General features: G+C 60.9%; 3 protein-coding genes across 3 annotated transcripts; 1 reads left to right on the top strand and 2 right to left on the bottom strand.

The window, feature by feature from the left end:
* Positions 1–1,978: 1,978 nt before the first annotated feature.
* On the bottom strand, positions 1,979–4,167 carry LOC147526322 (C-type lectin domain family 4 member G-like). The gene is made up of 6 exons (XM_086629236.1): positions 4,023–4,167; positions 3,827–3,919; positions 2,960–3,274; positions 2,703–2,851; positions 2,424–2,472; positions 1,979–2,115 (listed from the first exon to the last, which is right to left on the bottom strand). Exons 1-6 carry the CDS (start codon positions 4,165–4,167, stop codon positions 1,979–1,981), a joined length of 888 nt encoding a protein of 295 aa, XP_086485362.1.
* A 1,743-nt stretch (positions 4,168–5,910) lies between these two features.
* On the top strand, positions 5,911–8,757 carry LOC104383081 (B-cell differentiation antigen CD72). The gene is made up of 7 exons (XM_086629609.1): positions 5,911–5,995; positions 6,080–6,223; positions 6,398–6,487; positions 6,878–7,192; positions 7,423–7,571; positions 7,901–8,052; positions 8,616–8,757. The coding sequence occupies exons 1-7, from the start codon at positions 5,911–5,913 to the stop codon at positions 8,755–8,757; spliced, it is 1,077 nt and encodes a 358-aa protein (XP_086485735.1).
* A 2,552-nt stretch (positions 8,758–11,309) lies between these two features.
* TESK1 (testis associated actin remodelling kinase 1) lies at positions 11,310–23,463 on the bottom strand. Its single transcript, XM_086629546.1, has 10 exons — positions 23,245–23,463; positions 15,011–15,132; positions 14,823–14,871; positions 14,449–14,595; positions 14,190–14,272; positions 13,739–13,829; positions 13,416–13,499; positions 12,865–12,954; positions 12,568–12,718; positions 11,310–12,316 (listed from the first exon to the last, which is right to left on the bottom strand). Exons 1-10 carry the CDS (start codon positions 23,461–23,463, stop codon positions 11,310–11,312), a joined length of 2,043 nt encoding a protein of 680 aa, XP_086485672.1.
* Positions 23,464–27,891: the final 4,428 nt, after the last annotated feature.

Here is a 27,891-nt window from a genome sequence, read left to right as displayed (position 1 = left end):
ATCTACATGTCTTTTAAATGCCTCCAGGGATGGTGAATCCACCACTTCCCTGGGCAGCCTGTTCCAATGCTTGACAACCCTTTCGGTGAAGAAATTTTTCCTCATGTCCAATCTAAACTTCCCCTGGCACAACTTGAGGCCATTTCCTCTTGTCCTATCACTTCTTACTTGGGAGAAGAGACACGGAAGGCAAATGAAGGAGCCTGGAGGCCATGAGAGGAAATGAGGGTGGAGCAACGAGCCTTAAGACGGTGGGAGAGAGAGGGGAGCACTGGGGACGTTTGGGAACACAGGGGAAAAGGGAGACCCTTGTCACCACGGGGGAAAGATCCCTAAGACCACGGCAGGACCTGAGAGGTCGCCATGGGACCCTCGGAGAGGGAATGAGGGACCCCTGTCCCTGAGCCGCTTGGGTGAGTGGATGACTCCTGGGTCAGCGCTGACCCTCTCTGTCTCACTCAGTGTTTCTGTAGAAAAGCACTTTTCAGAGAGGAGGATGAGACAGGGACCACTTTGCTAAGCTGGATGCAGGCAGCTCCCGGGAGAGGAGGTGTGGAAGAAGGCTGGTGGAGCCAGCCCACAGCATGGCGAGGCTGGGAGTCTGGGACAGGATTGCAGTAGGTCCCCTGCAATCTCAACTATCATGCGAAACAAGCACCTACTGTGTCTGGCTGGTCCTGGGGAGCCCAGACATGGTCTCCGTGGTGCCCGCAGAAAAGCAGGCTCCCTGCAAACGGAGCCCTGAGCTTCAGGCACCACTGCCCACAGTGTCATTGGGCTCTGCCACCACAAGGACACACTGCTGACTCCCGTCCAGCCTTTGGTTTGTGGGTCCCCCAGGCTTTTTCAGCATGACTGCTTGCCTCCCCGTCTTGACACGTGGGGTTTCTCCTTCCTTCCCAGATGCAGGACTCCCATCCGACATCAGCAGGCTCCCATCACCTGGTTTCATCTGATCACCAGTCCTGCCCTCCAATACACCCAGTATTGCCCAGTTTGGTATTGCCCCCCAGCTGGCTGAGGCCATCCCCACCTCATCATCCAGGGCATCAGTGAAGGCTTCAGGGAGCATCAGCCGCAGGATCGGCCCCATAGGAATGTCACCAGCTGGACCAGTGCGTGGTTGACAACCCCCTGTAGCCCTTCCACCATCCAGGTTTCCACCTGCCTTCTCCTCTTCTTCTCCTAGCCACATGTCCCACTTGGCCAGTGAGGAGACCGTGGGAAACCATGTCCCAGATCTCAAAGATTCATGATGAATAGCCTCCATTGCTCTCCTCTCATCCACAGTCCAATGTTCCCACAGCAGCAGGCAGGTGGGACAGGCATCGCTTGCCCTTGGTAAATCCTGCCTGGCTTTCCCTGTCCACCAGCATGTCCTCCCTGGGCCTGGAACATCACATGCCCAGGAGGACATGCTCTGTCTTCTTGGAATCAAGGCTCTCCTCCGACTGGGAGAAGAAAGCTCAGCGCTGGGACAGGCTATTGCCGAGAGCAGGTGATGGAGGGAAGAGAAAGGGCAGGACAGAAGCCAGTGGCAGCCAGTGACAGAGGAGCAGCCAGCGAAACCACAGGACTGCCCAAAAGGGGATAGTCTGGGGACATAAATGGCACCATCATACCCATCTTCACAAGGCACAAGAGGCACCTCCCAAACCAGCTTTTGTGGAAGGCAGCAAAGGTGAGCAGGGCTCGGTACTGGCATCCCCTCCCTGGGTCACAGGAGCCAGGGTTGGAGGACAGGCGCTGGAGATGTAAACATGGTCATGAGTGTGGAACACAGAAACAGAGACTCTTTTCCAGAAGCCTTATTTTAAAATTCGGACACCTTCTTTCCCAACCTGTATTCCCAGAGCTTTGCAAGGCAGTTGAGGCAACAGTGCGCAGGAATGTAGCTGTGCAGGAGGGAAAGAGTGTCTTTCCTCTGCACCCCCAGCTTCTGTTCCTTAGCCCTGCGATGGAAAGCGTGTGTCAGAGTTCACCTCCTGGCTGGAAAGAGGGTCTCAGATGGGCTGCTCAGATTTGGTGGCTTCTCGCAGATCCATGGCAAATTGTCAAAGCAGTGGAAGCTGCTGCTTTTCTCCCCATAGGATGTTCTTGCACAGAAACCCCAACTGTTCCTAGAAGGGAAGGAGCACATGAGAAGTGCCACCACCACCACCACCACCATGCTCCCAGCCGGCTGCCAGCCCCATGGTGCCCTCCAGACAGCTGCAGCCCCAAGGCCCCTTAGCCTTGGCAGGAGGGCCAGAGCACTGCCCATGGCTGACCATCGGCCTCATGGCCGAGCCAGACACCCAGGCAGTGTCCAGCACCTCTGCCCCTGGCTGGTGATGGTAGGAGAAGTGCAAGTGGACAAGATGGAATAACTTACCCTTTATATGGCTTCCCATTCAGTCCCTCAGGTATATCATGACGACTTCGGTATCTCTCTCCAATCCAGTATGTGGCACCAGGCGCCTGCACAAAATGCTGTGGGGACAGAAGCTGTTGACCACCTGCCCCACACCCAGAACCCACCTGGTGCCCGGAAACTCACAGCCACCTTGGCTCCTCCCTGCAGACGACCGGGACAAGCACACAGGGATCATGGTGCCACCCCAGCATCTCCACAGATGCTGCTGCCACTGTCCCCATGGGGGTCTGTCCAGCCCCAACATTGCCCCCACCCTCACTGGGTGCCACAGCCCCCTGCTTCGTACCGGCACCGTCCATGATGGCCAGTCACCTTGGACCAGCAGCTGAGCGGATTTCCTGCTGCAGTCGTCATGGCTGGCCCACCAGGTCTTCTTCTCCACCGAGACAAAGAGGCACTTGCCCCTGTAGAGCACCCAGCCTGAGGGACAGCACTCTGGGGGCAGGGACACAGCTCAGGCGCTTGCCCACTGATGGGTGCCCCAGGCCAACACATCTCCCCGGCAGCGGCACTGCCCGTGCCCTGGCACCACCACGGCCCTACCTGTATTCACGCAGGCGCGCAGCATGGCCACAGTGCTCTGGCTGTTGTTGAGCTCCTCCCGCACCTCCTGCACCTCCTTCTCCATCTCCCCCAGGATGCCCACGATGCGCCCCAGCTCGGCGTCCCGGCTGCCCAGCTCCAGGAGGCTGCCATTGCCCTCCTGCCACGCTCGCTGCAGCTCCGCTCTGGCCCATGCCAGCTCCAGCTGTGTCTGCTCCAGGCTCTGCTCCCGGGTGCTCAGCTCCTGCAAGAGCCGGCCCTGCTCGGCCGCGTGCTCCCGGGAGGCGTCCCGTAGGCTGCGGGTGAGCTGCCAGTCTGGGGACAGGGGGTGAGCTGGGGCATGGCGGTGGGACAGCCCAGGCAGGAGGACCCGGCACTGACTCTGCTCAGGGGGTGGAGGGGGCATGGGCACGCCGTGGGGAGGACATGGCAGCCCCAAGGGTGACAAGGGGAGGGAATGGGAGGCAATTGGGGGGCAACAGGTAGGATAGGAAAGGCAAAGGGAGGCAACAGAAAGGTGAAGGTGAAGGTGAAGGTGAAGGTGAAGGTGAAGGTGATGGGAAGGTGAAAGGAAGGTAATGGGGGCAGTGGGAGGTAAGGGGAGGGCAAGGGCGGAGAGATCAAAGGGAAGGGAAAATGAAGGCAAGGGGAGGCAAAGGGAAGGCAGTGGGAGGCAGTGCAGGCAGATGGAAGGCAGCTCAGGGTGGACACGCAAGAGAGAGAAATCAGCCCCTGGTCCACCAGCCCCTGGCACCCCCAGCCCTGACAGCCCCCTCCAGCAGTGCAGCCATCTCCCAGTCCCAATCCCACTCCCGATGCCCGCCTTCCCAGCTGTTCCCCCACCCCCCAGCCCTCACCCTGACTCACAGCAAGCCCCTAGGGCCACTGTGGCCACCAGCAGCAGCAGCAGGCTGCCTGCCAGCAGCCCCATGGGGACAGGCCAACGCCGGGACCAGTGCCCTGCAAGAGATGAGCACCCACAGGCATCACCCCATGGTTACACTGCCACCACCCACCCTGTGCCGGGACATCCCCATGGCGGTGGCCACAGCTGGGGTCTCACCTGGGCTGGGTGCCGCGGGTGCCGGCCCCGGCGATACGTTCTCATAGGGGCTGTCATCCTCATCAGGGCCTGCGGGGCAGGTGGAGGCAGTGAGCGGTGGGGTCGTGGCAAACTTCAGGTCAGCGTAGACCACGCTCTGGGCCATGCCCTGGGCTGCCCCGATGACCCTGATGCCTCCTGCTCCACCACGGCTTCTCCCCTTCTCAGGGCTGCAAAAGAGAAGTGTGGCTGGTTTCTGCAGAAGCAGAAGTTGGCTGTGAGATGGGGCAGATGGGAGCAGGAAAGCACATGGGGTCCTTGCCATTGGCCCCAGTGCTGCCGACCTGTCTCCTTCCACGCCCCGAAACTGCTCAGGGTCCCCTGGGATGGCAGTGGGGCGGTGCAGCTCGGCACTGGGGTGCTGAGCAGAGCTGCAGGGCTTAGTCTACTGAGAATCAACCCAAATCCCTTGAGCAGGGAAGAGTGGGGCTGGCCTCCGTTTGGGAACAGAGTGCTCTGGGGCTGGCCTCCGTTTGGGAACAGATTGCTCTGGGGCTGGCCTCATCCAGGATGGAGGTTCCTCCTCTCCGTGCTCTGCTCCAGGGTTTGAGCATCTCTGCTGTGCGGAAATGTTTGCCCTAATGCCTAAAAAGGATTTCCACATTGCAGCATGAGCTCTTGCTCGTCTCCCCTTCTCTGGGCCACATCTCCCCACTCTGCCAGCAAGGAGACCACAGGGGACCATATCCCAAAACTCGAAGGGTCATGATAAATAGACCCCATTGCTCTTCCGTGGTCCCCAGCCTGATCCTCCCCAGCAGCGGGCAGGCAGGTCAGGCACATGGCACTTGCCCTTGGTAAATTCTGCTGGGCTCCTCCTGTTCTCCAGCATGTCCTCCATGGGCCTGGATCACTGACGTGCAAAGGAGGACGGGCTCCATCTTCTTCCTGGGGATTGGGAGGAAGCGCTCAACCTTTATCTTTCCAGGCCTCCTTCCTGTCTGCTTTGAAACTTTTATTTTTTCCCCTTTTTTCCCTTTTATTTTTTTCCCTTTCTCCAGTGATGAAGGACTTGCCTTGCTCTTGCAGAGATGATGGAGTGCTGCCTCACAACTCTGTGCTCCACCAGTACCCCTGCACACCCCAAGTCCTGTCCCTGCAACTGGCTGTGTCTGCGTGTGTCCAGCTGGTCCCTGACTCAGTGTCCCTTCTGAAACCTGCCTTTCTCTGGATGCAGTTCGGCAGGGACCTCTGTGATGCTGAGGGGCTGGAGGTTGGAACCAAGGAGGAGATGCTGGAAGTGCTGGGGTTGCGGTCTGGGGAAGGGAAGGCAAAGCACGTGTCATTGCTCTACACAACCTCTCTGGGGGGCGTTTGGAGTGCTGCCAGAGAGAGGATGAGAGGCGGCAGCGGCAAAAGCTGCATTGTGGGAAAGTTCCCATTCCCAGAGGCTGGGAGAGGAAATCCACATCTGTGAAGACCTCCAGCCCTCCACAGGGCTGTCCCCAGGACAATGTGTCCCTGTGTCCAGGCTGGCCCCGCTCTCCCTCATCTCTCCCCTGGCCCACAGATTTGGGTCCATCCTTGCTCTGCCACTGCCCTGACCTGAGGCCGTGCTACCCTGGCCCTGTCATGTGCCTGGGGGGACCGTGAGCACTTTTGGGATGTGGGAGGAGACGGGTTGGTGGTGCTGGGACCAATGAGAGGGTGCTGGTCCCTGCAGCTGTGCCTCGCTGGTCCCATCTGCAACAGCTCAGAGCAAACTTCTGCTTCTGCAGACGCCAGCCACACTTCTTCTTTGCACCCCCGAGCGACAGAGCAATCACCGGGGAGCAGGACCACCCCAGAAAGGCATCCCAAGGGCAAGGCGGGAGCCAGCAGGGCTCAGGCTTGCCCAGTGCTTGCCCGCATGGCCCAGAGCGTGGTTTATGCTGACCTGAGGTTTGCCAAGGTGATGGGCTGCCGGACCATGGCCAGCCAGGCGCTGGATGCAGGTGAGAGCCCATAGGAGACGCCGCACTGCCGGTGCCACGCTCAGCCCCATGGACTCAGCTGCTCTCCCCACCTTCCTCCAACAGCCCTCGGCATGGACGAGGCAGAGAGTCCCTACGAGAATTCGGAGCCAGTGCCAGCGGGGCAGGATGGGGACGGGGATAGGGTGCAGCCCAACCCAGGTGAGTGCCCAGCTGGAGCCCAGGGCACTTGGGTAGGTCCTGGTGCGGGTAGTGGGTGGTGTTTCGGGGTGCTCTCACTCTCATCCTTGAAGAGAGGAAGTTCTCACACTGTGCCACCTGTGCCATCATGCTACCACTCCGCTGCTGCCAGCAGCAGGTCTGGGGACGGCCAGGGGTTTCCCGGCTTTCCAGGTGATGCCTGTGGTTGGTTGTGTCTTGCAGGGCACTGGTCCCGGCAGTGCTGCGTCACTGTGGGGCTGCTGGCAACCTGCCTGGTCCTGCTGGTGGCCACCGTGGCCCTGGGAGCTTGCTGTGAGTAGGTGGGGTGGGCTCTGCTGGGGCTGAGGGTGGGTGGGTAGCACAGGGAAAGAGAGGCAGCTGGGCTGGGGTGGGTGCTGTCGGTGAATGGGTGGGTGAACAGAGGTGTGCCCATGCACACTGCTCGTAACTGGGTCCCTCTGCCCTGTCTGCCCCAAGGTGGCCAGTACCCTCACGCATCATGAGTTCCTCCCTTGCCTCCCATCTTCCCCACCTCCTTCTCTGTCTCTGCTCCTTTCCGTTCCAGCCTCGTATCACTGCACCCTCCCTACCCCTGTCCAGCCTTGCCCTCCCCATATTCCTCACCCCCTGAGCAGAGTCAGTGCTGGGTCCTCCTGCCCAGGCTGTCCCACCGCTGTGCCCCAGCTCACCCCTTGTCCACAGACTGGCAGCTCACTTGCAGCCTGCAGGACGCCTCCCGGCAGCACGCGGCCGAGCAGGGCCGGCTCTCGCAGGAGCTGAGCGCCCGGGAGCGGAGCCTGGAGCAGACGCGGCTGGAGCTGGCATGGGCCAGAGCGGAGCTGCAGCGAGCGTGGCAGGAGGGCAACGGCAGCCGCCGGGAGCTGGGCAGCCGGGACGCCGAGCTGGGGCGTGCCAGGCAGGAGCTGGCGGTGCTGGAGAAGGAGATGCAGGAGGTGCAGGGGAAGCTCAACAACAGTGAGAGCACTGTGGCCGTGCTGCGCTCCTGCACAGCTATAGGTAGGGTGATGGTGGAGCAGGGATGGGGTGCCCCAGAGGACTGGCACCCCTCTGCTGTGCCAGCATGAGCGCTGGCTTTTTGGCCACGTGGTGGGGATAGGGTGGTCGGAAGGCTGGAGCTGTGCCTGGAGCATAGGCTGAGCCTGGGATGTCTCCTGGGAAGATGTGGGACTGTTCCCGGTCCCCTCCCAGGCATTTGTGGCTGAGCAAGACTGTGCCCCTGCCCCCAGATTGCTGCCCCTCGGGCTGGCTGCTGTACAGGGGCAAGTGCCTCTTCATCTCATCGGAGAAGAAGACATGGGAAGACAGCAGAGTCGAATGCGAGAAGAAATATTCTCAGCTCCTGGTCACCAAATCCTGGAGTCGCTGGACTGTACCAGTAGGGTGCTGGGGGAGCTGAGGGCGGGAACTGAGGGCAGGAGCTGGTGCATCCAGCCCTGGGGTCCCCAGTTGGGCCAGCACCGCTTTGGGAGCCCCTGCCCTGCCAAACCATTGGAGGGTGCCAGGGCTGATCTCTGGAGCACGTGGCTGGTGGCGGACACGGAGCAGAGTTGCTCTGGCACCCCTGGATGCTGCCCAGGCTGGAGCAGGGCACTGGGGCTGCTCAGCTGTCCTGCCCCAGGGAGCTCCAGCCCACCCCCCTGCAAACACCACAGCACACAGGTACCATGGAAAAGCCACCAAAAGGCCCTTTTTCTCCTTCTCCAGACCTTCTTGAAGAACGCGGACATCTCGTACTGGATTGGTCTGCAGAAGAGCAGCTTCCCCTGGTATGACTATGGCTGGCTGGAGGAAGAAGACCCAGAGGGCGAGGGGGTCTCGGATGCCTGGTTCTGGGTGGATGGCTCCCTTTATGAGAGGTACTTGGCAGCGCGGCCTCTTGCCGAAACTCCCTTTCCTCCAGCATAGCTTTGGGAAGCATTTCAAATCCCACCAGTACCCAGTCCTGGGCATAAGCACTGGGCAACAAAGAGGACCAAAGCATCCGAGGCAGAGGGGAGGTGTGTGCATCACTGTGATGCCGTGCAAACGGGCAGTGCAGACATGGAGCCGTGCAAACGGACGGCAGGGGGCACGTGCAGGACTTGTGTGAGCAGGAGGCAGCGAGCAACGAAAGAAACCGCAAGTTTTATTTGGGGTCTAGACGAAGCGTTCGAGCATCACCTCCATCACCCACGTGCCTGCCTGGTCCCTCCTTGAGGGGAAATCAGGCCTTCCCACCCGCAGAGGGTCGCAGGCTCCTCCCTGCCATGTGCACCTCCTCCCCAGCTCGCCAACACTTCCTCTTGCGGTGTCTGAGAGCGGTGGGGAGGAACAGACCCGTCTGGCCGGGTGCTGGGTACCCACCCCCGGCTGCCTCCCCCCGGCACGTGCTGGTGGACGGGGTGGTGGCAGACCCCCAATGCGCCGTGTCCCCATCCAGGCCGTGGCAGTCAAAATCCAATGGGTCCTGTGCCATAATAAGTCGTGGGAACATCAAACCCGCCCAGTGCGACGGTCCCAATGACCTTCACCTCTGGATCTGCGAGAAGGCAGCCGGGCCGAGCTCCCCTTTCGTGGGATGACCATGGCCACCGGCACCAGCACCGCTGCGGTGAGTGTGCCCACGCCAGGCTCTGCTGAGCCCTGGGGTGCGTGGGGCCCATGGGGTGTGCGAGGAGGAGAGCATGGAGCCTGAGCCTCTGCATGGGCATGCTGACCGCCTCCTTTGGAAAGGGAGAGGGAAGCAGGCGCATCCTGGTGCTGGATGGAGCCTGCCTTCATCCCTTCACTGCCATGGGAGCTCAAGACACCCTCCAAGCTGTGGGGCAGCAAAGGGGCAGAACGAGGGAAACCCCTCTGCAAGCTGCCTTCTCAGCCCCGCTGTGTGTGGGGAAGGCTGGGCACCACCTCACCCTCCGCCTTCCCTTGCAGCACCTACGCCCCAAACCGCCTCCGCTTCAGCCTTGCTGCACCCCAGCCCAGGATGTCCTGTCCCTGCGGGCAACGCCCTTCCCTCTCGCAGACCCCTGCCCGCGGGCTGCCCTGGTCCTTCCTGGCCATGCCCAGTGATGCTCGGGCATCATGCAGGCTGGGGGACCCAGTGGTGGTGGCTGTTTCCCACCAGCTGATGTGCTTCATCAGGGCAGTAGGGGCCCCACAGCCCAGCCCCATATCTGCACAGGGTACGATGGGTCTCCCCCCTCCTCCCCGAGGGGCTGCTGTGTGATGGGGAGCCCGGACCCGAACACAGTGCAGAGCAAGCCCCTACGCTGCAGCCACGCAACATCCCCAGCACAGAGTGAGCTGTGGTGCTGGCATGGGATGACACAGAAGTGGGGGATGGCACAGCCCCACACCCAGCCAGGTCCCCTCGCCATTTTTTGGCTGGCCCCATCCCAGGAGCAGCAAGCACGCCCAAGGAAGGAAACTGCACTTGAACCTGCTGGCGCCTGGGCGGCCGGTTGGGGTATTTTTTTTTGCTAATTAGGAAGCAGAGCAATGACCGCTAGGATTGTACGATGTGATGGTGCCTTCCAAAAGCAAAAGCAACTCTGGTACTGGCAGCGGACTGATGCTTCGTCAGACAAGTCGTCAGGACTTTATAATTAGTTACTACACACATGCACAAGCAAAGATTAAGCAAAATAGCCCTGATGTAACATCACAGCTGGGCAAGAGCAGAGGAAGTCGTGTTCAACCAGCTGAAGACGCTCTCATTTTATTACGGGCTCATGTGTGCCATATATAGTTGATTAATTGCTATGTGAATTAGCTTGTTTGAAGAGCAAAAGGGTGTTAAAAAGCAGGCTTTTTGGAGGTGGCATGTGTCACTCCTCTGTCTTGTCCGCTGGCTGAACCCACTTTGTAGCAATAAAGAGACACAGCTTGCCTGCTTGTTGCTTTCTTGTGTACTGCCCCGAACACAGACTCAAGGGCACGAACTCAACCTAAAAAATAATTGGCAATTTGACCAAAGCCATTTCAACCGAGATGGCTGATGTGGGGCTATCGAGATCTTGGGCTGAGCCAGGCTGGCTTGCGGTTCCCCAAGGGTTTCCCAAAAGCCCCAGGCAAGCCTGTGCAACCTTTTTGGGCAGGGCTCCCCTCTGCGTCCAACGTGCATCCGAGAGACAAAAGTAGCAGCCTGAGTAGCTGCGACATTCAGTTTTTATTGAACACTTTAAATAAGCTGGGTATATATTACTAGCAATTATCATTATTAATAATAATTAAAAAAAACAGGAGTTCTGCGTTCACCAGTGCATTGTGCAGGAGGGAGGAAAGCCGGCTCCCACCCTTGCCAGGGGCCAGGCAGCCTGGCCGTGCTGCCCACCGGCCCCCTTCCCTGGCTGCCAGCATGGCACCCCGGCCCCTCTGCCAGCACCCCATTCCCAACCCCGTGTCCCAAGGAAACGTGGGGCACAGTGCCAGCTCAGCACCCAGCCCTTGGCATTGAGCAGGCAGGGGCAACCCCAGCTCTGGCAATCCTCCCCGAGCACTGTGCCATGGGCATCGCATGTCTCCTGGTATCCCCTATACCTCTCCCCACATCAGGGACTGGCTGCACTCCCCACGCTTGTGGGGGAAGCGTGGGGACACCCACCAGCCCCACAGGGTCCCCCAAAGCACACATACACACACTGACCCCTCTGCCCCTAGCCCAACCCCGGCCTGGGGGGCTGCGGGGGGCTCCTGGTTCTCCCAGGGGGCCAGGCTCATTGCACACCCCATTGCAAGAGCCCACAGAGGAGTGAGCCCTTGGGGAAGGGGGGTCCTGCACCTAGGGCGTGAATCCTGGGGGCATCATGGGGGCCCAGCCCTGCTGCCCAGGGCAGCGCTGGGCTGTGTGCGGCGCAGGGGTGTTATTGCACTTCAGTCCCCAGCAGGGACCCAGCCTGCCCCCAGGGCTCCCCGCAGACCCCCGAGGCCAATCCTAGTGGCACGGGTGTCCAAATGCCCGGGCAGCGCTGTGGCAGCCACGGCACAGGGCACCGCCGCTACTGGCGGCCACCACGAGACAGGATGGACCGCGGGGACGTGCTGGGACCCCGCGCCTGCTCGGCACTGCGGCAGCAGCGAGGTCCGAGGGGTGGCTGGTCGTGGCCACGCTCCCCAGCGGTCCCCGGCACTAGGACTATGCCTCCGGCAGCTTCAGGCTGGGCTCCGCCAGCACTGGCCCCGGGGCTTTCTGGTCGTGGCAGAGGAAGCTCCTGGCCTCACAGTTGAGGTTCTGGTAGCGAGGCGGACTGGGTGCTGGCCGGTGGCAGACGGAGGCGAAACTGAAGCTGAAAGGACCCAGGCAGCAGCCGGGGCAGGGCAGCACTTCATCCTGCTCCAGGATGATGCCGGAGCCGTGCCCGGGCAGCATGGCTGCGTGCTCCGTCCGCTCCAGCGTCGCTGCGCAGGGAATGCTGAGCTCGGAGAAGCCATGCTCCAGCCCGCTGCCCCAAGCCAGGGGCTTGCTGACCACCACGTGGTTGTTGTTGAAGACGAGATTGTTGGGGGTTTGCAGCTCTGGCTGCCAGGGCTGGGCGCCCGAGGATGCTGTGCGGATGAAGTTGCTGTTGGGGGGCGGGGGGGGATGCTGCGGTGGCTCGGGGCTGTCGGGGCCGCAGTCCATCCGCTCCTCTGCCCTGGAGCTGGGGGGGCAGGCTCGTCCCCGAGCTGGGGGCGGGAGGAGGGTGGGGGGCTGGGGGTCATCAGCGCCCAGCGCCAGGTTCCCCCGGCGAGGCAGCTCAGGGGAGGCAGGCAGCGACTGGCACTTGCGGGGGGTGGTGGCAGGGGCCGAGAAGTCGCACTGCACCTCCACGGCGGGCTCGGGCGTCACGGGGGTGCTGAGCTGGAGCGGGGCTGGGGGCGGCAGCTCGAAGGTGAGCGAGATGACCGACTTGCTCGGTGTATCGAAGAGCTTGATCTTCCCTCCCTTCAGGTCCTCGCGCTGGGAGAAGGGGTTGACACGGGGGGATGTCTCCTTGGTCCTGGCCCCACCATAAGGCTCCGGCAGCCGCAGCAGGGCAGGCGATTTGGGGGGGAACACGTCGGACTGGCTGCGGGACAGGCGCTGGTCTGGCTGCAGGTGCTGCGTCCCCAGCTCACGCAGGGGCGACTGCTCGGTGCGGCTGGCCGCCCTGCCAGCTACCCCTGGGCACGGGCACAGGAGCAGGTCACCAGTTGCCAGTGGCTGCTGGACCCCAGTGCCACCAGCTGGTGGTTGTTGTTGGGCACCCGACAACCCAGGGACACATCCCAAAGGGGGAACCGCGACCGGCTCTGTCCTGCAGACCTCATGCAACCCCTGTCTCCCTCCCTTACAGCTGCTGGGGTAGGGTGGGACACTCCACATCCCCCCTCCTTGCACTCTGCTATGGCCTGTCCCCGCGGCATCCACATACCGTTGAGCGTGGCTGCCGTCCCAGGCACGGACAGGCTCTCCCTGCTGCCGAAGAGGGTGATGCCGGTGCCCTCAGTGCCCGGCTGGCGCAGCAGGATGCTCTCCAGGCACTGCGTGATTTCCAGGAACGAGGGGCGGGAGGTGGGCTCCATCTGCGGGCAGGAGGGGTTCCCCATCAGCTCTATGGCCCCTCAAGCACCCCAGGGAGCCCTACCCAGCAAGGGCAGCTCCCTGCCTCTCCCCCTGTGTCCTGCCCAGCTGCCCAGGCAGGGAAGGGCAGCGGAGACAGGAGGCTCACGCTGCAGCAGTGGAAAGCAAGCTGGAGGAAGGCCGTCGGGCAGTCGATTCCCACCATGGTGCGGAAAGTGGTGACGTCCAGACCAAAATCCTGCACCAGTGAAAGAAGGAAGAGTGAGGTTGGGTCATCCCGCACAGTCTGGGGGAGCTGGGATGGCCTGGCCCCCCTCCTCCCCGTGCTGACCGAGTGCCACCCAGTGCTGCGGACCTGGTAGCACCCCAGGTGGGTCACAACACAGGAGGACCCTGGGGTCACCCCAAGTCGGGGCAAGGCTGGGGCATGCTGGGACACAGATCATTCCTGCTCTCTGCCTCAATCCAGCTGTCCCCTTCTCCCATCCAGGCTGACTATGGGCTCTGAGGACAGGATATCAGCAGAGAGTATCCCTCCCTGGTCACCATTTGGGACAGGGCACCCCTGCTCTGAGATGCAGGGCAGCTCCAGCACATGGGGATCTGCCCAGCACAGGAGGATGGTCCCCTTCAACTGATGAAGTGGTCCCAGCCCCAGTGCTGCTGCCACCAACCTCCCTCCCCGTCCCAGGGAATCACCTCAGTGCGGGGCAGGTAGTCGGGGTCAGCGGGGACACGAGCGATGGTTTCGCACAGGATGATGCCGTACGCGAACACATCGGCCTGCAGAGAGCAGGGAGTCACAGGGGGGCCCTGCAGCCCCGAGGATATGTGCCCACCATTCTGTGAACCCACAACCCCCCACCTCCCTGCGGAGCCACATTGGGGACCTTGCCACCCCACCACCTGAGGGATGCCCAGCTCCTTCCCTCCGTGTGCCCGAATGCCTCCATGGCTGCAAACCCTGCGCTGGTGGCACAAGCATGGATGAAGCCCCAAGCGCAGCAGCCACAGAGCCTCACCTTCTCATTGTAGATCTCCCCTCGCAGCACCTCGGGTGCCATCCAGTATGGGGAGCCCACCACGGCCAGCGGCTCCTTCTCGCTGCCCTCACTAGGGGACATGGTGGGACATCAGGGGCTGCCCGCAGTCCCCTGTCCCTGTTCAACCTCCCATCCTCCCACTGGGGCATCCCAAATCGCCACCTCCATCCATCTCCCTTCCTCCTCCATGCACCCCACAAAATCATCTCTCCCCACTCACACCACCCCTTTCTCCATTCCCTCCTTGCCAGTCCCAGATGCGTCCATCTGCCTCTTGAGTCCTCACCGCTGCGGATCACCCCCGCCATCCCTCATCCCTGCCCTTCTAGCTGCATCCCACACGTCCATCCCTCCCCAGCAACTGCTCCAACGGGGCTGGAAACTTCCCACTCCAAGGATGGGGACAGACAGGCGGACGCTGGCCACGCACCTGTAGGTGGGAATCTTCTCCGCCAAGCCAAAGTCACCCACTACAGCCGTGTAGCCATTGGCCTCGCAGCGCACCAGGCAGTTCTGGGGGCACACAAGGACTCGCGTCACACCAACCGCACCAGCCCTGCCTCACTGGCTACTGCTCCCTGGGATGCCCTGGCACAGCGCAGCCTCCTGCTCCCCAGCCAGCCATGCCTGAGGCAGCCATGTGGGTATGGGACAAGGTGGGCAACAGGATGCCTTGGAGCATGAGGTACCTTGGAGGTGAGGTCACGGTGGAAGATCCCCTTGGAGTGCAGGTAGCGCAGGCCACGGGCGATATCAAGGGCCAGCTTGACACGCACGGACCAGGAGAGGGGCACAGGGCTGTCCAGCAGCTGCTCCAGGTTCCCACCGTTGATGTACTGATGGGAAGAGCCGGACCATTGCATCACTGTGCCCCCCTCAGCCCCATAACCCTGGATGCCCGTCTCTCATCGCAGCGCATCCCCCAACCACCCCACAGCACAGCCCCCAGTAAACCTTGCCCTGAACATGTGCCATGGGCCAAGAAAGTGTCTGCACAGCCATGGCTGTCCCCTCCCCAGGCCTGCGGGAACCCTGAGACTCACGGCTGTCGTCCCGCTCTCACCTCCGTCAGTGCATGCAGCTGTCCCTGGTGCACACACACCCCCATGAACCTGCGAGACAGAGGGCACCTGAGGGTGGCCGCAGCGGGGACCAGCCCGGGAGCTCATCCCAGGAGCTGGCAGTAGTGCCAAATCCCCCACTCTAGGGAAAAGGAGGCAAGAGGGATGGCAGCGGGGGAGCAGGTCCTACCTGAGGATGTTGGGGTGTGAGAGGCGGTTCATCAGCTGCACCTCCCGGAGCATGTTTCCCCGGTTGCTGGTCAGCTTGTTCATCTTCAGCACCATGATCTGCCCTGACTGGCGGTGCCGCACCTGGAGGTGGGGTGTAGGGAAGGTTGAGCCCCATATGTCTCTGCAGTCTCCCTGGGCACCAGCTGGTACCAGGTACCCACCCCAGCCCAAGAGGCAGGAGCTTGTCACAGAAAATCTTCTTTTGATCTTTTTCTAATGCTAATACCAAAGGATCACTTGGTATCACATTACATTCTTTCTGCCATTCAGGGTGATCTCTTAATGAGAAGAACAATTCTACATAAGGCACCTCATCTCATTTCCCTCCACGGCAGCAAAACAACATTAACTGTAACGTAGTATTATACATCAAAGTTCGATTTACTGGCCACTTTTCTTGATCCTCCAACTTATATACAGGCCACCAATGATTACAATATTCAACAAGCTTTTTTTGAGTTAACGGATCTCCTCCGAGATCTTTCCAGTGCCTTAGGATACAACCTAAGGGAGAATTTTTTGAAATTCCACTCTCTGTTGAAGATCTCAGACCCGTTTTCGCAGTTTTACAAAACCAATATACGTTTCCAGTGACAGTCTCAAGTGTCAGATTCCAGGTCAATACCAGTCAATTCCACTGTACCATAAATTTTCCAAACTCGGGCGACTTGAACACCCCCCTGTGGTGTTAAGTGTGTTTTACACTGATCAGGTCATCCACTACCAAAAAGCTGCAGCAAACCACACGCAATACCTCCTGACTAATAACCCCTGTTATGTTCTCATACTCCGGGCGTCCCAGTAGTAGCATATAGAACTTCCACTTTTCAGAACCCCAGAGCTCCAAACATAACCCTTCTCCTGCAGGACTCACGACGCGACTTTTGGAGTGGTTCTTACCCTGAAAGTAATGCCTTATAGTATATTTATATACCCAGAGACTGTGCAGCCAGATCCACAAGACCAAGGGACTGGAGGATCTCCCCGAAAATCCTTCAGTGCGCACTGGAGACCTCTTGATCCCATAGATCCGTCATCTCTCAGGAGCAGAGTCCTGTCTGGGTCACCAAAAATCCAGGCAGAAACTCTCGTAACACAGTTTGCAGTGTTAGAAAGCGGCATTACTTTACTGCGGCGCTGGGTGCATGGGAGATGTCTTCTCCTGGCATGCACACCTGGCCCCTGGACAGAAACTTACAATACACTACAATCATGCGTATTCACAACATGTTTACATATTCGTTGTTATTCTCTTAAACAACTGGTTACTTTTCTCTCGCTTTACATGTAAATCACTTCGCATGCTCAGTTCTCTTCTTCCGCCCCTGCCTCTGGGGTCTGGGGTATGTTTAGGGCAGGCAGTCCATGAGTCGGTGGTCCCGATCTCCCCCTGCCGGAATTACCTTTTCCCCAAGTCACTGCTGCATGTGTTCACAATCAGAAAAACATGATACCACATTTTATACATTCTCTGGGATGTTCCCTTCAAGGGTAGACAGTTCTTTGATAAGGAGTCTCCCTTCTAATCACTCCCGGCAGCTTCAAGGATGCTCATCTTGTTCTGTTCCTTAGGTATGTGCAAACCACCTACTAAACACCTCATGAAATTCTTACAAAAGTTTTAATCCCTTCATTGTTGAATAACAGGGTGAGCACCCCACACATGGGGCACACCAAGGACTACTAGGGCTAGGGGGGCTCTCCTGGCAGAGCAGCACCCCAAGGACACCCAGTGTCAACGACGCACATTCCCATCTTCCCTGGGGCACCCTGCTTGTCGTGCTCCCCCCTCCCCACGCTGCACTGCCCATCCCTCCCAGAGAGACAATGGCAGCTCCTGCAAGCTGTGACCCCAACCCCGCTGCAAGGACAGGCAGGTGCAGGATTGGAGCACACCATGGAGGGCTTTTCTGGGTCAGTACTACCCAGCCAGACCCCACCAGCATGGAACGGAGGACAGAGGGGGCACGTTGCCCCCTTTACCAGCCCCAGGGATGGCCAACGCTGCCCCAGAGCATGACCCCAGCCTGGCAGGGCACGGTGCTCGGACCAGGCTGTATATTTAGCCGTCCCCAGCCGGACGCTGTCATGCGAGCTGGGAGCCTGGTCCCCTGCCAGGAACAGCAGCTGGGAGCGTGGCCAAGCACGGACACCCCCGTCCTTTCTGCAGCCCCTCAGCACGTGTGGGGCAAGGGATGAGCACAGGATCCCCTGCCCCAGCATCGTGCTGGGGGGGCCGAACCAGTGCTGAGGGTCCTCTCCTGAGTGGGCACTGGTGATGGGATGGGACCCCCCTAGAGCAGCAGCTGGTGTGGGGAATAACTAGGCGGATCCCAGCTGCCCCCCGGCACACACCGAGCTGTGCACGGAGGCGCAGGCATTCCTCGGCGCTGCCGTCAGCTCCCCACTCTTCTCCTTTTTAGTCGATGCTGGTTGAGGCTGCTGTGCTGGTGCCAGCCCCTGGCCTGCCCCATGCCCCCCCTCACCTCAGGGATAGCCTCCCCGGGGCAAAACATGGGTGGGTGGGTGGTTGGAGGCAGGGTCCCCAGTGCCCCCGTCCTGCTCACAGCTTCGTCCCCGTCCCCATCACCATGGGGGGAGGCTGGTGTGCTGGACCCTCTGGGTTCTATTCCCACTCCACAGCTGGCATTGCTTCAGGGAGCAGCTGTCCTGGGGTGCATGCTGAGATGGGGAGCCACCCAGCACCTGATACACAGGGGATGGGCAGTATCTCCCCTCCACGAAAGGGCCTGGGAGGGAAATTAGTGCTTCACAGAGATCCCTCTACATGTCTGGGTGTACCGAGGCCAAACCAGCCCCAGGCAGAGGGGAAGTGAGAGGTAATCGCCTGGCCCAACCCCACTGTGCCACCAACAGCTCACTGAGTTCATGAAGAGGCTCTGAATAATTCAGGAGCCACCTGCCCATGGGCACCCCGCTCCGGTTACACCTGCATCACCTCCAGCCAGCTCCAGCCAGGACCCCTGGCCCACAAGCAGGGGCCATGTAGCAGCAGAGATCAGGACGGATCCTGGATGAGTGAGGAAGGGACACCCCAGACACCTGCCACCATGGGTCCCCATTCCAGTCCCCTGCCACGCTGGGGGCAGAAGGGAGAATGGGTTCCCCCATGCCTTCTCCTTGCTGAGCACCAGACAAAACACCTGGGCTTGGGGAGAGCCCATCCCAGGGCGATGGCGCAGTCCCTGCCGTGGGAAGCATGGCTCCTTCAGCCCTGTGTGCGCTCAGGGCTCCCCACCTAATGGCACCCAAGGTCCTCTGTGACCACCACCATCCTCACCCCACCCTATTACCTGCAGTGCCTGGTACTGCTGCCAGTCCCATCCTGGTGCCCGGCGGCTCCCCGCCCACACCCATACCAGCAGGAAGGAGAAAGGGCACCATCACGCCATCCCCATCATTGTTGCCTTCCCTCCACCCCAGATGAAGCCAGCAGGACTCCCCAGCCCTGCCAAGTCCCCAGCGCTGGGTGCTGCCCAGCAAAGCTCAGCACTCCCAATCCAGCTTGCCCGGCGGCAGTGCTGCCTTCCCTTCCCTTCACACCGTGCAGGGCTGGCAGGACTGGCTCGGTCTGTTTGGCTGGCACCAGCAGCTGCCAGGCATCAGGACCCAGCTCGACGGCGCAGGCAAGCTCGGTCCCACTGGGATGGCTGCAGGCGGCGAGGCTCTGGCGCCACGCGCCCACGCCGGGAATGCCGGGTGGCACACACAGTGCTGGCACTCACGGCCGTGCGCTGTGGGGCTGGCTGGGTCCCTGTCAGCAGCAGCGTCCCTGCATCAGGGAGTAGCACCTGGTGGGCACTGGCTCATCCCCACCACATAGCTGGGACATGCTGGTGGCTTAATTCCTCGTTAATAAGCCTCCTGCCATTGCAACAGGCTGGGCCAGGACTGAGTGCAGCCGCACAGCATCTAATGCCTTAATCCTGGAGGAGAGGCAGCCTGGGGGAGGGAAGGTCCAGCGAAAGCCCCTTCCCCAGGATTTCTCCCAGGGACCCCAGAAGCCCTAGGCCAGCATAGCCCTGACATGGTGCTCTGCTCCAGGACTCCATTACCAGGGGCTCCCAGGATAGCCCCAGCCTCATGCACATGGGGCACGACCTCCTCGGGAGCATCCAGCACCCTGAGCTTGCTTGTGAGGCCCTGTCCTGCTGTCTCCAGGCCAGCTCCTGCCCAGGCTGGCAGGGAAGGGGTTATGCTCTCTTGGGTGTCCCACAGCCTCCCACATGCGCCTTGGCCAGTTTACCCACTCCAGCCAGGTGCTAGCACCAGCCCAGCACCCGGCTGCCCTCTGGAAGGAGGCATAGCAGAGGAGGGAGCAAGCCACAACTCCAGGCAGGCTGCAGCCCCTTGCTAAGGGGGCTTCCTTCCCTGCCACTGTTTTGGAAAAGCAGTGGGAAGGCTCTCCTCCCCGGGCAGGACGGCGTCCCCCCTTGCCTCTGCACACTCTGGCACAGCGCCCAGGAATCCCAGCGCATTCCCCGGAGCTGAGCTCAGCCAGGCAGCAGAGCCCGGGTGCGGGGGGAGGATAAGCTGCTGGCCCCCACCCAGGAACCAGGCAAGCCTTGCCCCTCTCCGATGCCCCCCAGCACCCCTTATGGCTCCTCCATCGAGTGCTTCATGGGGCACTGTAGCCGAGCCAGGACGCTGTGGCACGTTGGACCCCATTCCATCTGTTGCTAGTGCATGGGGCTGGGGGATGGGACGGGGCTGGCTGCGGCCCCAGCCTGGGCACAAGGGATCTGAGCTCTTTTAACAGCGGAAATTAGAGTCTTATTTAAAGAGCATGCTAATCAGAGAGAGTAGACGGCATGCTCCCTCCCTGCATCCAGCGCTCCCATCTAGACAAGGGGTGAAGTCCCTCCACTAGCCCCTCTCCCAGGGGTCTCAGCAGCCAGCCCTCCGGCACCCCATGGGACAGGTTCGCACATCACCCCGCTGGCGCAGGCAAGGCACGGTCACGCAGGGACGTCATCCTGCACCCCTTGCCCTGGGGAGCTTGGCGGGAAAAGACGGGAGGGCAGGTAAGGGAGTTAGTAACGTCGCAGGTAATCCCACAGCCGCCCGCAACAGCTGCACCTGAGCTGATGGGAATTCCTGTAGCACAACAGGTCTTTTACTGGGTGGGACTGGAAAACCTGTTTATCATGCGGAAAAGGCAGAATCGGTCAAGATAGACTATCTCCAGAGAACCGAAAGGAGCAGGGTACGCAGCACCCGCTCCCGATGAATGCTTGAGCATCAACAGCCCTCACCTCCTGCGCTCCGAGGTCTGGCACTGCAGGCATACCAGGAGCTGTGGCATTGCCGGCCCTCACCCGCAATCCTGGAGCATGCCCTCTGACAACGCAGGAGGGGTGCCGGCGGGTCCCAGGATAGTTGGCACAACGCGTTTCCAGCACCCGAGGCTCCTGAGTGGTGACAGCAAGGCCAGGGTTGCTCCCAGTCTCGCCGTGGCTGGCTGACCTCAGCAAATTCACTTCCTCCCCGCCTGCCTTAGTTTCCCCATCTGTGTCACGCTGCTCCACCCTCCTCTGTAAAACAAGGCAAAGTCCATTGATGAAAAGCAACAGGTAAGAGAGAGAGTCGTGTCATTAGTTGCACTGGTAAATTGGCAGTAAACACAAAATCTCAAAGGTTGGCAGGGAAGTGGGCAGAGACGGGTGGGAGGCAGGAGCACTGAAGCCCTCTCCTGAGCTCTGTCTGCACTGGGAGTTGCTAATCCTGCCCCCGACACCATGGAAATGGGGTGCTGAACTGAGCACACTGAAGGGCTGTGCCTTGGGAAGCAGTGTCTCCAAGAGAATGTGCGACAGCGGGAGATAAGGTGCAGAGTAGGATAAGCGATCACCTCCAGAAACAGCTCCCGAGAGCGAAGCCAGGACACTGCCAGCAGCCCCCACGTCTGCTGCAGACTGCACATGGGAAAGTAAGAGAGGGATTTGGGGAAGAGATGCAACAGTGGTTGGAGGGCTGGAGAACATGTCTGGCACAAACAACACCCGGCTCAATCTGCTCAGTCTATTGGAGATGGGAGAGGCAGCTCGCTGCAATGTCCGTGTACCTGAGAAAATGGGTGGGCCTGGTGCCTCTAAACTCGTACAGGGAAAGGCAATGGGAACCAGCTGCTCCAGAGAAACAGCACAGCAGGGGATCAGCTGGGAACAGTCCCGAGGGAAAAGGGCAGCTTTTCATCACTGGTGTCTCCTGTCTGCTCCAGACAGCCTTTCCGAGAGAAGTGCTTGGCTGGAGCGGGATAGACCAGGGCTCAAACATGCTGAGCCCTTTGGCTTGTAACACTGGGAACACAGTCAGACATCCGTGCTGGTTCCCCAGCACCCTGTCTGGCCCTGGCTCAGCTGCACACCAGCGCTGAGCTACCTGCGTAGGAACAGACGTTTCCCAGTCCTTTCCCCATTCCCGCACCTACCAAGGCTGGAATGAGGCAGGACCCAGCAGCCATGCGGAGGAGGGAGCTGCAAGTGCTCACGGCCATGGAAAGCAACAGCAGGAACAAGGGAGGTGGGAGGAAAACGGGTCCTGCACTGCCCTGCCAAACCCCAGCTCAGATCCCAGGCCTGCCCCACCATCCTGCTGAGATCTTGGACGCAACCCACCGCACGAACACAAAGCCCCATCTGGCTCCCTCCTGCCCCTGCCTCCTCTCTGGCATGCACACACAACGGCTCCTGCTGCGTGATCCTGCTCCCACCCCCCAACCTCCAACGCTCCCCCAAATCCTACACGCAAGTGGCCCCACAAGAACATGAACAACGAATGGAAGAAGCAGCATCTTGTGGCTCTTGCAGGGCCTGAGTAAACAGAAACAGCGAGGCAAGGAGAGATCGTGGCCTGGCCAAGACATGGGCGCATCCATTATTAAAGAGCCATATCCATGCCTGACATTATTAAATGCCTCCCTCTGCTCTGAGGTACTGCCGTGTGCTCCAAGCCAGAGATCAATAGCAGGAACCCAGCCAGCAGCGAGGCCATGGCTCCACAGGGGCAGGAAGGAGCACGGAGGAGAGGGACCCCTCTGCACGCCCACCATGGCCCCTTGCAGGACACCTCTCTTGTGGCTGCAGAGGAGCTGGGTCTTGGGGTCTCCCTGCTGAGTGGAGAACAGCAGCAGGGCTGGAGAGGGACCCCAGGATCCTGCTGGGTCACGGCCACCCAAGTGTCCTGCAAGTGGGAGCGTGGTCACATGCAGGGGACACAGCACAGCACTGCCCGGGACCCCAGTGACTGCGGTGGGCAGAGGTGGTGGGGGTTCTGCCCAACCCACAGCTGCTCTTACGGGCAGCCCTTGCCCAACGGCTTGTGGTGCCTTAAGTGATGCCCAGGACAAAAACAACATGTGCACACACCTCCTCTCCGACGGGGAGAGGTGGCCGTGGCAGCGGGGCAGGGCACCACCCCTCGGCCCTGGTACCACTGTGTGGGCTAGCAAGGTACCGTCACCATGCACTTCTGCCACACTGCTGGGACCCCGAGCTCCTCACCAGCACCTACGCACCCCTAACCAGAGTGCGAGCCACACACAGGCGTTCCTATTCTGGCAGTCCCAGAGACGATGGGGGACAAAGGCATCTCTGGGCTATCAGCTGGGGACCTTCTTCTGCACTACTCTGCAGCATCGCACCCCTCTCCCAGACCCGCTCACCTTCGGGAGGCTCCTGTGGGGCGCCCCACACATCTCCCTGCTCGGTGCAGGCTGAAGCAGGCCCAGCGACGCCGGAAATCACCCCGGACCCCTGCAACCCCTGCCACGGGCACACCCCAGGCCTGGCGGGGTCGAGGCTCCAGGCTTTCGAGCGGGGTCCCCCAGGCTAGGCTGCCCGCCATCCCACTGGTGCCCCGACCCTCCCACGCCGCAGCGCTTCGGAGCGCTCAGCCTTCCCGGGCTGTAAACAGAGCCGGCGCTCCCCTCCCCCTGCTCGGAGGGATGGAGGAACACCCCCGGCGGGGACGGGGCTCCCCGGCACCCCAGGTCCCCGCCGCACGGCACCGCTTCGCATCACCACCCCCCCACCCCAACCTCGCCCAGCTGCCGGGGCTGGGGGCCAGACACACCCCCCACCCCGCGGCTGCGGGGACGCCGCGCTCCCCGGGGGTTGCCCAAACCCAGCGGGATGTCTCGCAGACCGCCATGCCAGCTCCCGCCCCGCACACCTTGAAGACCTCGGAGAAGAAGCCGGCCCCGATCTTCTCGCAGTAGAAGTCGTCGATGCGCGCCAGGGTGGAGACGGCGCTGCGCAGCGCCCGGTACGAGGAGGGCCGCAGCCGCCCGCAGCCCGGCCAGGGCCCCGCCGCCTCCCCTTCGCCCTCCCCGGGCCGCCGCGGCAGCTTCTCCCACTCCATGTCGGTCCTGCCGAGCACCCCCAGCGCCATTCACATCCCCGGCCGGGCGCGGCGCGGCCCGGCAGCCCCGCGGCCGGGGCGCCGCCGCCTCCCCCCGCCCCACCCCGGTGCCCGGGGCGATGCTAGCGGCGGCGCGGGGCGGGCGGCGCGGCGGGACGCACGGCGCTCATGGCCCGGCAGCGGCGCGGCGGCGCCCCGACCCCCGTCGCGGCCCGGCGCTGCGCCTCCGCCGCCCCGAGCGCTGGCACCGGCGGGGCGGAGCCGGGGCGGGGACAGCCTTAACTCCTTGGGACCCGCCGCCACCGAGACCTGCCGGAGCCCCCCTGCCCCGCCCCGCTCCGGCGGGCAGCCGAGATCCCGCGCGCCCTGATGTCCGCATGCACCAGCACGGGCCCGGGAGGGTCCGTAGGTGCCGAGCGGGCGCCTCTATACGCGCCCGCTTGGGCTGTGGGGACCTGAGCTCCCGGTGCACGGCTTGGACAGACCCCACGGACACAGTGCTCTGATCCTCCCCTACTCCGGGCCCTGCCTGGGTGCTCCTTGTAGACGGCGGACTTTTCCTCCCCTGGGTCCCACTGGATGCACATTGTAAATGTGGGACTCTCTTCCCTGGGCCCTGCTCGAATGCTCCTTGTAGCTACTGGACTCTCGTTTTCCTCGTGGCACCCAGTTCTTGAGCGGATGGGCCAAGGGAGTGGGGATCTGATCTTCCGTATATCCAGCCGCACCCCATACAGTGTCATGGGTCCAATTCCCTCACACGAGCAGCTGCTGCCAGGATGGGTCCCGTTGGTACAGGCTCGGATCTCTCAGCCATCACCAGGCTGGATGGATGCTGTGGATGTGGGGCTCTGCTTTTCTCCCCATGCACCCACCCCTGCCTGAACGGTGTCCCAGGGGCTGTGGGGTCTGTCCTCCTGAGGAGCAGGGAAATGCAGCCTCTCAGTGACAGTATGCCCAATGCCTGTTGCACCCCTTTGTTTCTCCCTTTCCAGAGCTCTTCCACTTCTCCCCATTTTCCTCCTGCTTCCTGCTCCCCGCCAAGCCTTCACCCTGCTCAGAGGCTGATCTGTCCTGTCCTTCCTGCCCAGGGACTCCCTGCAGCAGGATCTGCCCCTGCTGCATCCCTCACATTTCGCTGCTGCTCTCCTTGGCATCCACCTGCCTGTGGTGGCCCAGCCCTGCCCCAGCTGCCTCCCTATGTGCTGCCACAACCCTCCTGTGCTGCCCTGCCACCGCAGCCACCCCGCAACTGCTTTGCTCCAGCTGTTTCCCTGTGTGGTACGGCTGGCTCCACATGCCCTGCACTGCTCTAGCTGCTTTCCCTGCTGGGAAAGGCAACCACATGTAGTGTCTCCTGGTGTGGCACTTTTTGGCCAGTGCTTGGCTCTAGGTACCACCAAACACAGCATAAACAACATGGACCATGAGCCCTGGGTTTTCTTCCTTGTCTCAGGAGGCAGAATAGCCCTGTGGGCTAGAGCAGGTGAACTGAGCCTCTGACTGCTTTGTAGTGGGAGCAGCCCCCTGTCCCCCCTTAGAAATGCCTGGTATTTCTGCTCTTCCAGGTCCACAGAAGGGAGCGGGTTTGTTCAGGGCAAGTTTCCTATGTGTAAGGAGGCAGAGCCTGGGGACAGGACTTTGCCAGTCCCTATCTCGTGGATTCTAAGCCATTCCTTTCCTCATCAGTACCACTCCAGCCTGGTGCCTCTGCCTGCCAGGGTGATTGATGGCACATGCCAGGGAGGCTGCTGCAGCCATGGGGAACTGCGCTTCGGGCCGCATTCTCAGGCTTCCTGGGCCTCATGCATCTGTCCCGCTGACAATAGCCAAACAGAATGACAGGAGCAGCTTCACGGGCCTTCTGTGATGGGCACGGAGAGGAGAGACCAGCGTCTGCGTGTGGGGATGGGAGGCTGCAGGCTCTGCCCTTCCACCACGATGGCCAGCTGCAGCTGCTCGGATGGCAGTGGGTGCCTTTCCTGCCTGCCCTGGGCTCAGCCCTGGTACCTGAAATCTGAGCAGCGAGCCATGCCCATGGGCCAGTGACCAGCTCATCAGTGGCGTAGGGAGCCGCTCAGAAATGCAAAGCCAGCTCAACTGGGGCCAGAAGGAGACGGAAGGTTGCCTGTCCCTTTCCTTTGAGTGCACGTGAGCACTGGCACCCTGAGGTTCAAGGCACTGCAGCAGAGATGGGCAGTCCTGGTGAGGCATCTTGCAGAGAGAAGCTCAGGATCACTGCCTGTTCAGGGCTCCTGCTGCTTACAAGTGGCTGGGTTTACATCCAATTAAGTTGTAAAGGATAAAGTAAAGCCCTGGAGACGGCCCTGACTGTGGAAATTGCTGCTGCAGGATTTACAGTCCCTTCTCTCATCAGTGCTGGTAACTCTGCTGTGCTATTTCCACCATGGTCTTTTCCTGCCTGGCACAGCAGTGTTGAGCTGAGACAAAGCTAAAGGTGCCCAGTGTCTGAAATCCCTCCTGTGGTGTAGGCAGGCACACTCTGGGCAGCTGGGTGCAAAGACAGGCTGGGCTGAGCCTGCAGTAAGCCCTGAATTAAGCTCCTCAAGCCCTGGTGAGGGTCAGCCGGAAGGAGGTCTCCCTGGCTGTGCTCTGCTCCTGCAGACCTGCAGGAGGGAGAGGAGAGGGGCTTTGTCCTCTTTACCCTTCTCCATCTGGGCTCTGCACCCTCCCTCTCTCATGGGGACATGGCTCAGAGGTTAACAAACCTCTTCTCCCTCCCTGCTGATGCATCACGCAGACAGAGTAGGGGCAAGAGCCTTCAAACAGCCCAGAGAGGCTGGTGCCGGAGAGGTGCAGGGGCTGGGGGTGTCCTGTAAGGATCAGGGCACACTATGGCCATAGGGCGGCCAGGCTGCGTGCAGGGCAGTGAGGGATGCGGCGGGGCTTCCATGCAGAAAGCCTGGTGCTCGCTGCACCACCACCTCTAATCCACACCAGCACCTGCGGCACCAGGTCCTTGCAGCACAGCTCTGATTGGGATCAGCCAACGGTGATCCACCCTGACCGAACGCTGTCCCTGCTTAGAACCCTGGAGCCAGAACTGGAGCAGTCCCCTCCTCTGCACCCATGTGTGAGAGCCCGTCCATACCTGAGGCTTCTCTGTGAACATCTGGGAAAATCAATGGCTGCTGCTGCCGGGAGTCCAGGGACAGCTGCAAGGAGTGAGTGTGTGCAGCTGTGGCAAAGCAGGCATGAGGCTTCCTTACAGGAGGGTTTTCCAGCCTGGAGAGTCTGTGCAGACCCAGAGGTGAGCAGGACAAGGAGCATGGACTGGCTCAAATTACTCCCTTTGGTGCTTTCTCCCAGAATGTGGGTGCAGCTTTGTGGTCCCAAGTGTCTTCTCTCCTCCTATCCCCTGACAACCTCTGCTTTTTTCCCCACATTACCACACACCACTCAGCAGATCTCTCCGCCTGCCCGTGTCCTACATGTTCCCCAGCTCCCTGCTTATGAAAGGGCCGGTCCCTGACCAACATTTCGCTCTTCTGCCCCGTAGGAAACAGGAGAAGGGGGCAACAGCAGGGTCCGTTGCAACCTGCTAGGAGACCTAGTCAGTCCGAGGAGCACAGAGAGCATGGGAGAAGGTCCCAGGCTCAGTGGTTCGTGTGCAGCCTGGTTGTGCTGAACAGCACATGGCACAGGTGCTGCATCAGGACTACATTTCCCAGCTTGCTGTATGCTGCTGAACTTGGCAGGTCCAGGGCCGTGCATGCTCCACACCCAGCACCATGGCTGGAAGCTGCAGCAGCTCATGTCCAGCTGCGAGCAGGGACTGGTAAGGTCGTCACTGTGCAGGCACGTTGCTGCTCCCACCGTTCCCTCCCCAGCACTCCATCTGCAAGGCCAATGCGGGGCTGTCTGCAGCAGGAGGGCTGCAAATATTTGTTGTGTCATGAATTTTCTACAGGCAGAGTCAGCACAGCACCTGGCAGCGTTTGCTCACTGCCTCCTGTTACCTCTTCTGGATGCTTCTCATGCCTGGGTGCTGGTACCATGTCTGTGGAGGCAGCATCCATGTCCCTTCCCTTTCTCTTAGTGGTGGGCAGTGATTTCAGCGCCTTGCTCTGCTTCTCCTGAAACAAGCCCCTGCCAGGGTGCACATCAGGGTGGCAGGGGACTGAGCAGCTGATGCCTGAGCCCAGCTGAGTGTGTGCCTGTCGGAAGCCCTGTGGGCTGTGACTCTGAAAACATAAAGAACATTGATAAAACAAAACCAACCACCACGTCTGAAAAGGAGGGACAGGCAGCTCTGGCTGTGCCTGTGTCACCTGTGACCCACGGTGACGTGTGATATGCAGCCATGCGAGCACAACTACATCCTTGCAGTGAACTAGCACTGCAGAGAGCTTCACTGGTCACCAGGAGCTGGTCATCTCGTGTCAAACAGGTAGGGGCAATGCTACCACCTCCAGCATCTCCCACCCTGCTCCTGAA

Source organism: Tauraco erythrolophus, chromosome Z (genome assembly GCF_009769465.1).
Source record: "Tauraco erythrolophus isolate bTauEry1 chromosome Z, bTauEry1.pri, whole genome shotgun sequence".
Lineage (NCBI taxonomy): Eukaryota > Metazoa > Chordata > Aves > Musophagiformes > Musophagidae > Tauraco > Tauraco erythrolophus.
This window is presented reverse-complemented; position numbering and strand designations above follow the sequence as displayed.

What these genes read in the sequence shown, in the direction of transcription:
- LOC104383081 (XM_086629609.1), top strand. Translation starts at nt 5,911, where the DNA reads ATGGCCCAGAGCGTGGTTTATGCTGACCTGAGGTTTGCCAAGGTGATG. An exon ending in TTGGGTAGGTCCTGGTGCGG is followed by an intron (nt 6,224 to 6,397) that starts GTAGTGGGTGGT and finishes TGTGTCTTGCAG; the next exon opens with GGCACTGGTCCCGGCAGTGC. An exon ending in GCGCTCCTGCACAGCTATAG is followed by an intron (nt 7,193 to 7,422) that starts GTAGGGTGATGG and finishes CCCTGCCCCCAG; the next exon opens with ATTGCTGCCCCTCGGGCTGG.
- TESK1 (XM_086629546.1), bottom strand. Translation starts at nt 23,463, where the DNA reads ATGGCGCTGGGGGTGCTCGGCAGGACCGACATGGAGTGGGAGAAGCTG. An exon ending in ACTACCTGCCCCGCACTGAG is followed by an intron (nt 12,955 to 13,415) that starts GTGATTCCCTGG and finishes TCACTGGTGCAG; the next exon opens with GATTTTGGTCTGGACGTCAC. An exon ending in GACGGCAGCCACGCTCAACG is followed by an intron (nt 12,317 to 12,567) that starts GTATGTGGATGC and finishes GCCCGTGCCCAG; the next exon opens with GGGTAGCTGGCAGGGCGGCC.
- LOC147526322 (XM_086629236.1), bottom strand. Translation starts at nt 4,167, where the DNA reads ATGGCCCAGAGCGTGGTCTACGCTGACCTGAAGTTTGCCACGACCCCA. An exon ending in ACCCGCGGCACCCAGCCCAG is followed by an intron (nt 3,920 to 4,022) that starts GTGAGACCCCAG and finishes CATCTCTTGCAG; the next exon opens with GGCACTGGTCCCGGCGTTGG. An exon ending in GGCCATCATGGACGGTGCCG is followed by an intron (nt 2,473 to 2,702) that starts GTACGAAGCAGG and finishes CTGTCCCCACAG; the next exon opens with CATTTTGTGCAGGCGCCTGG.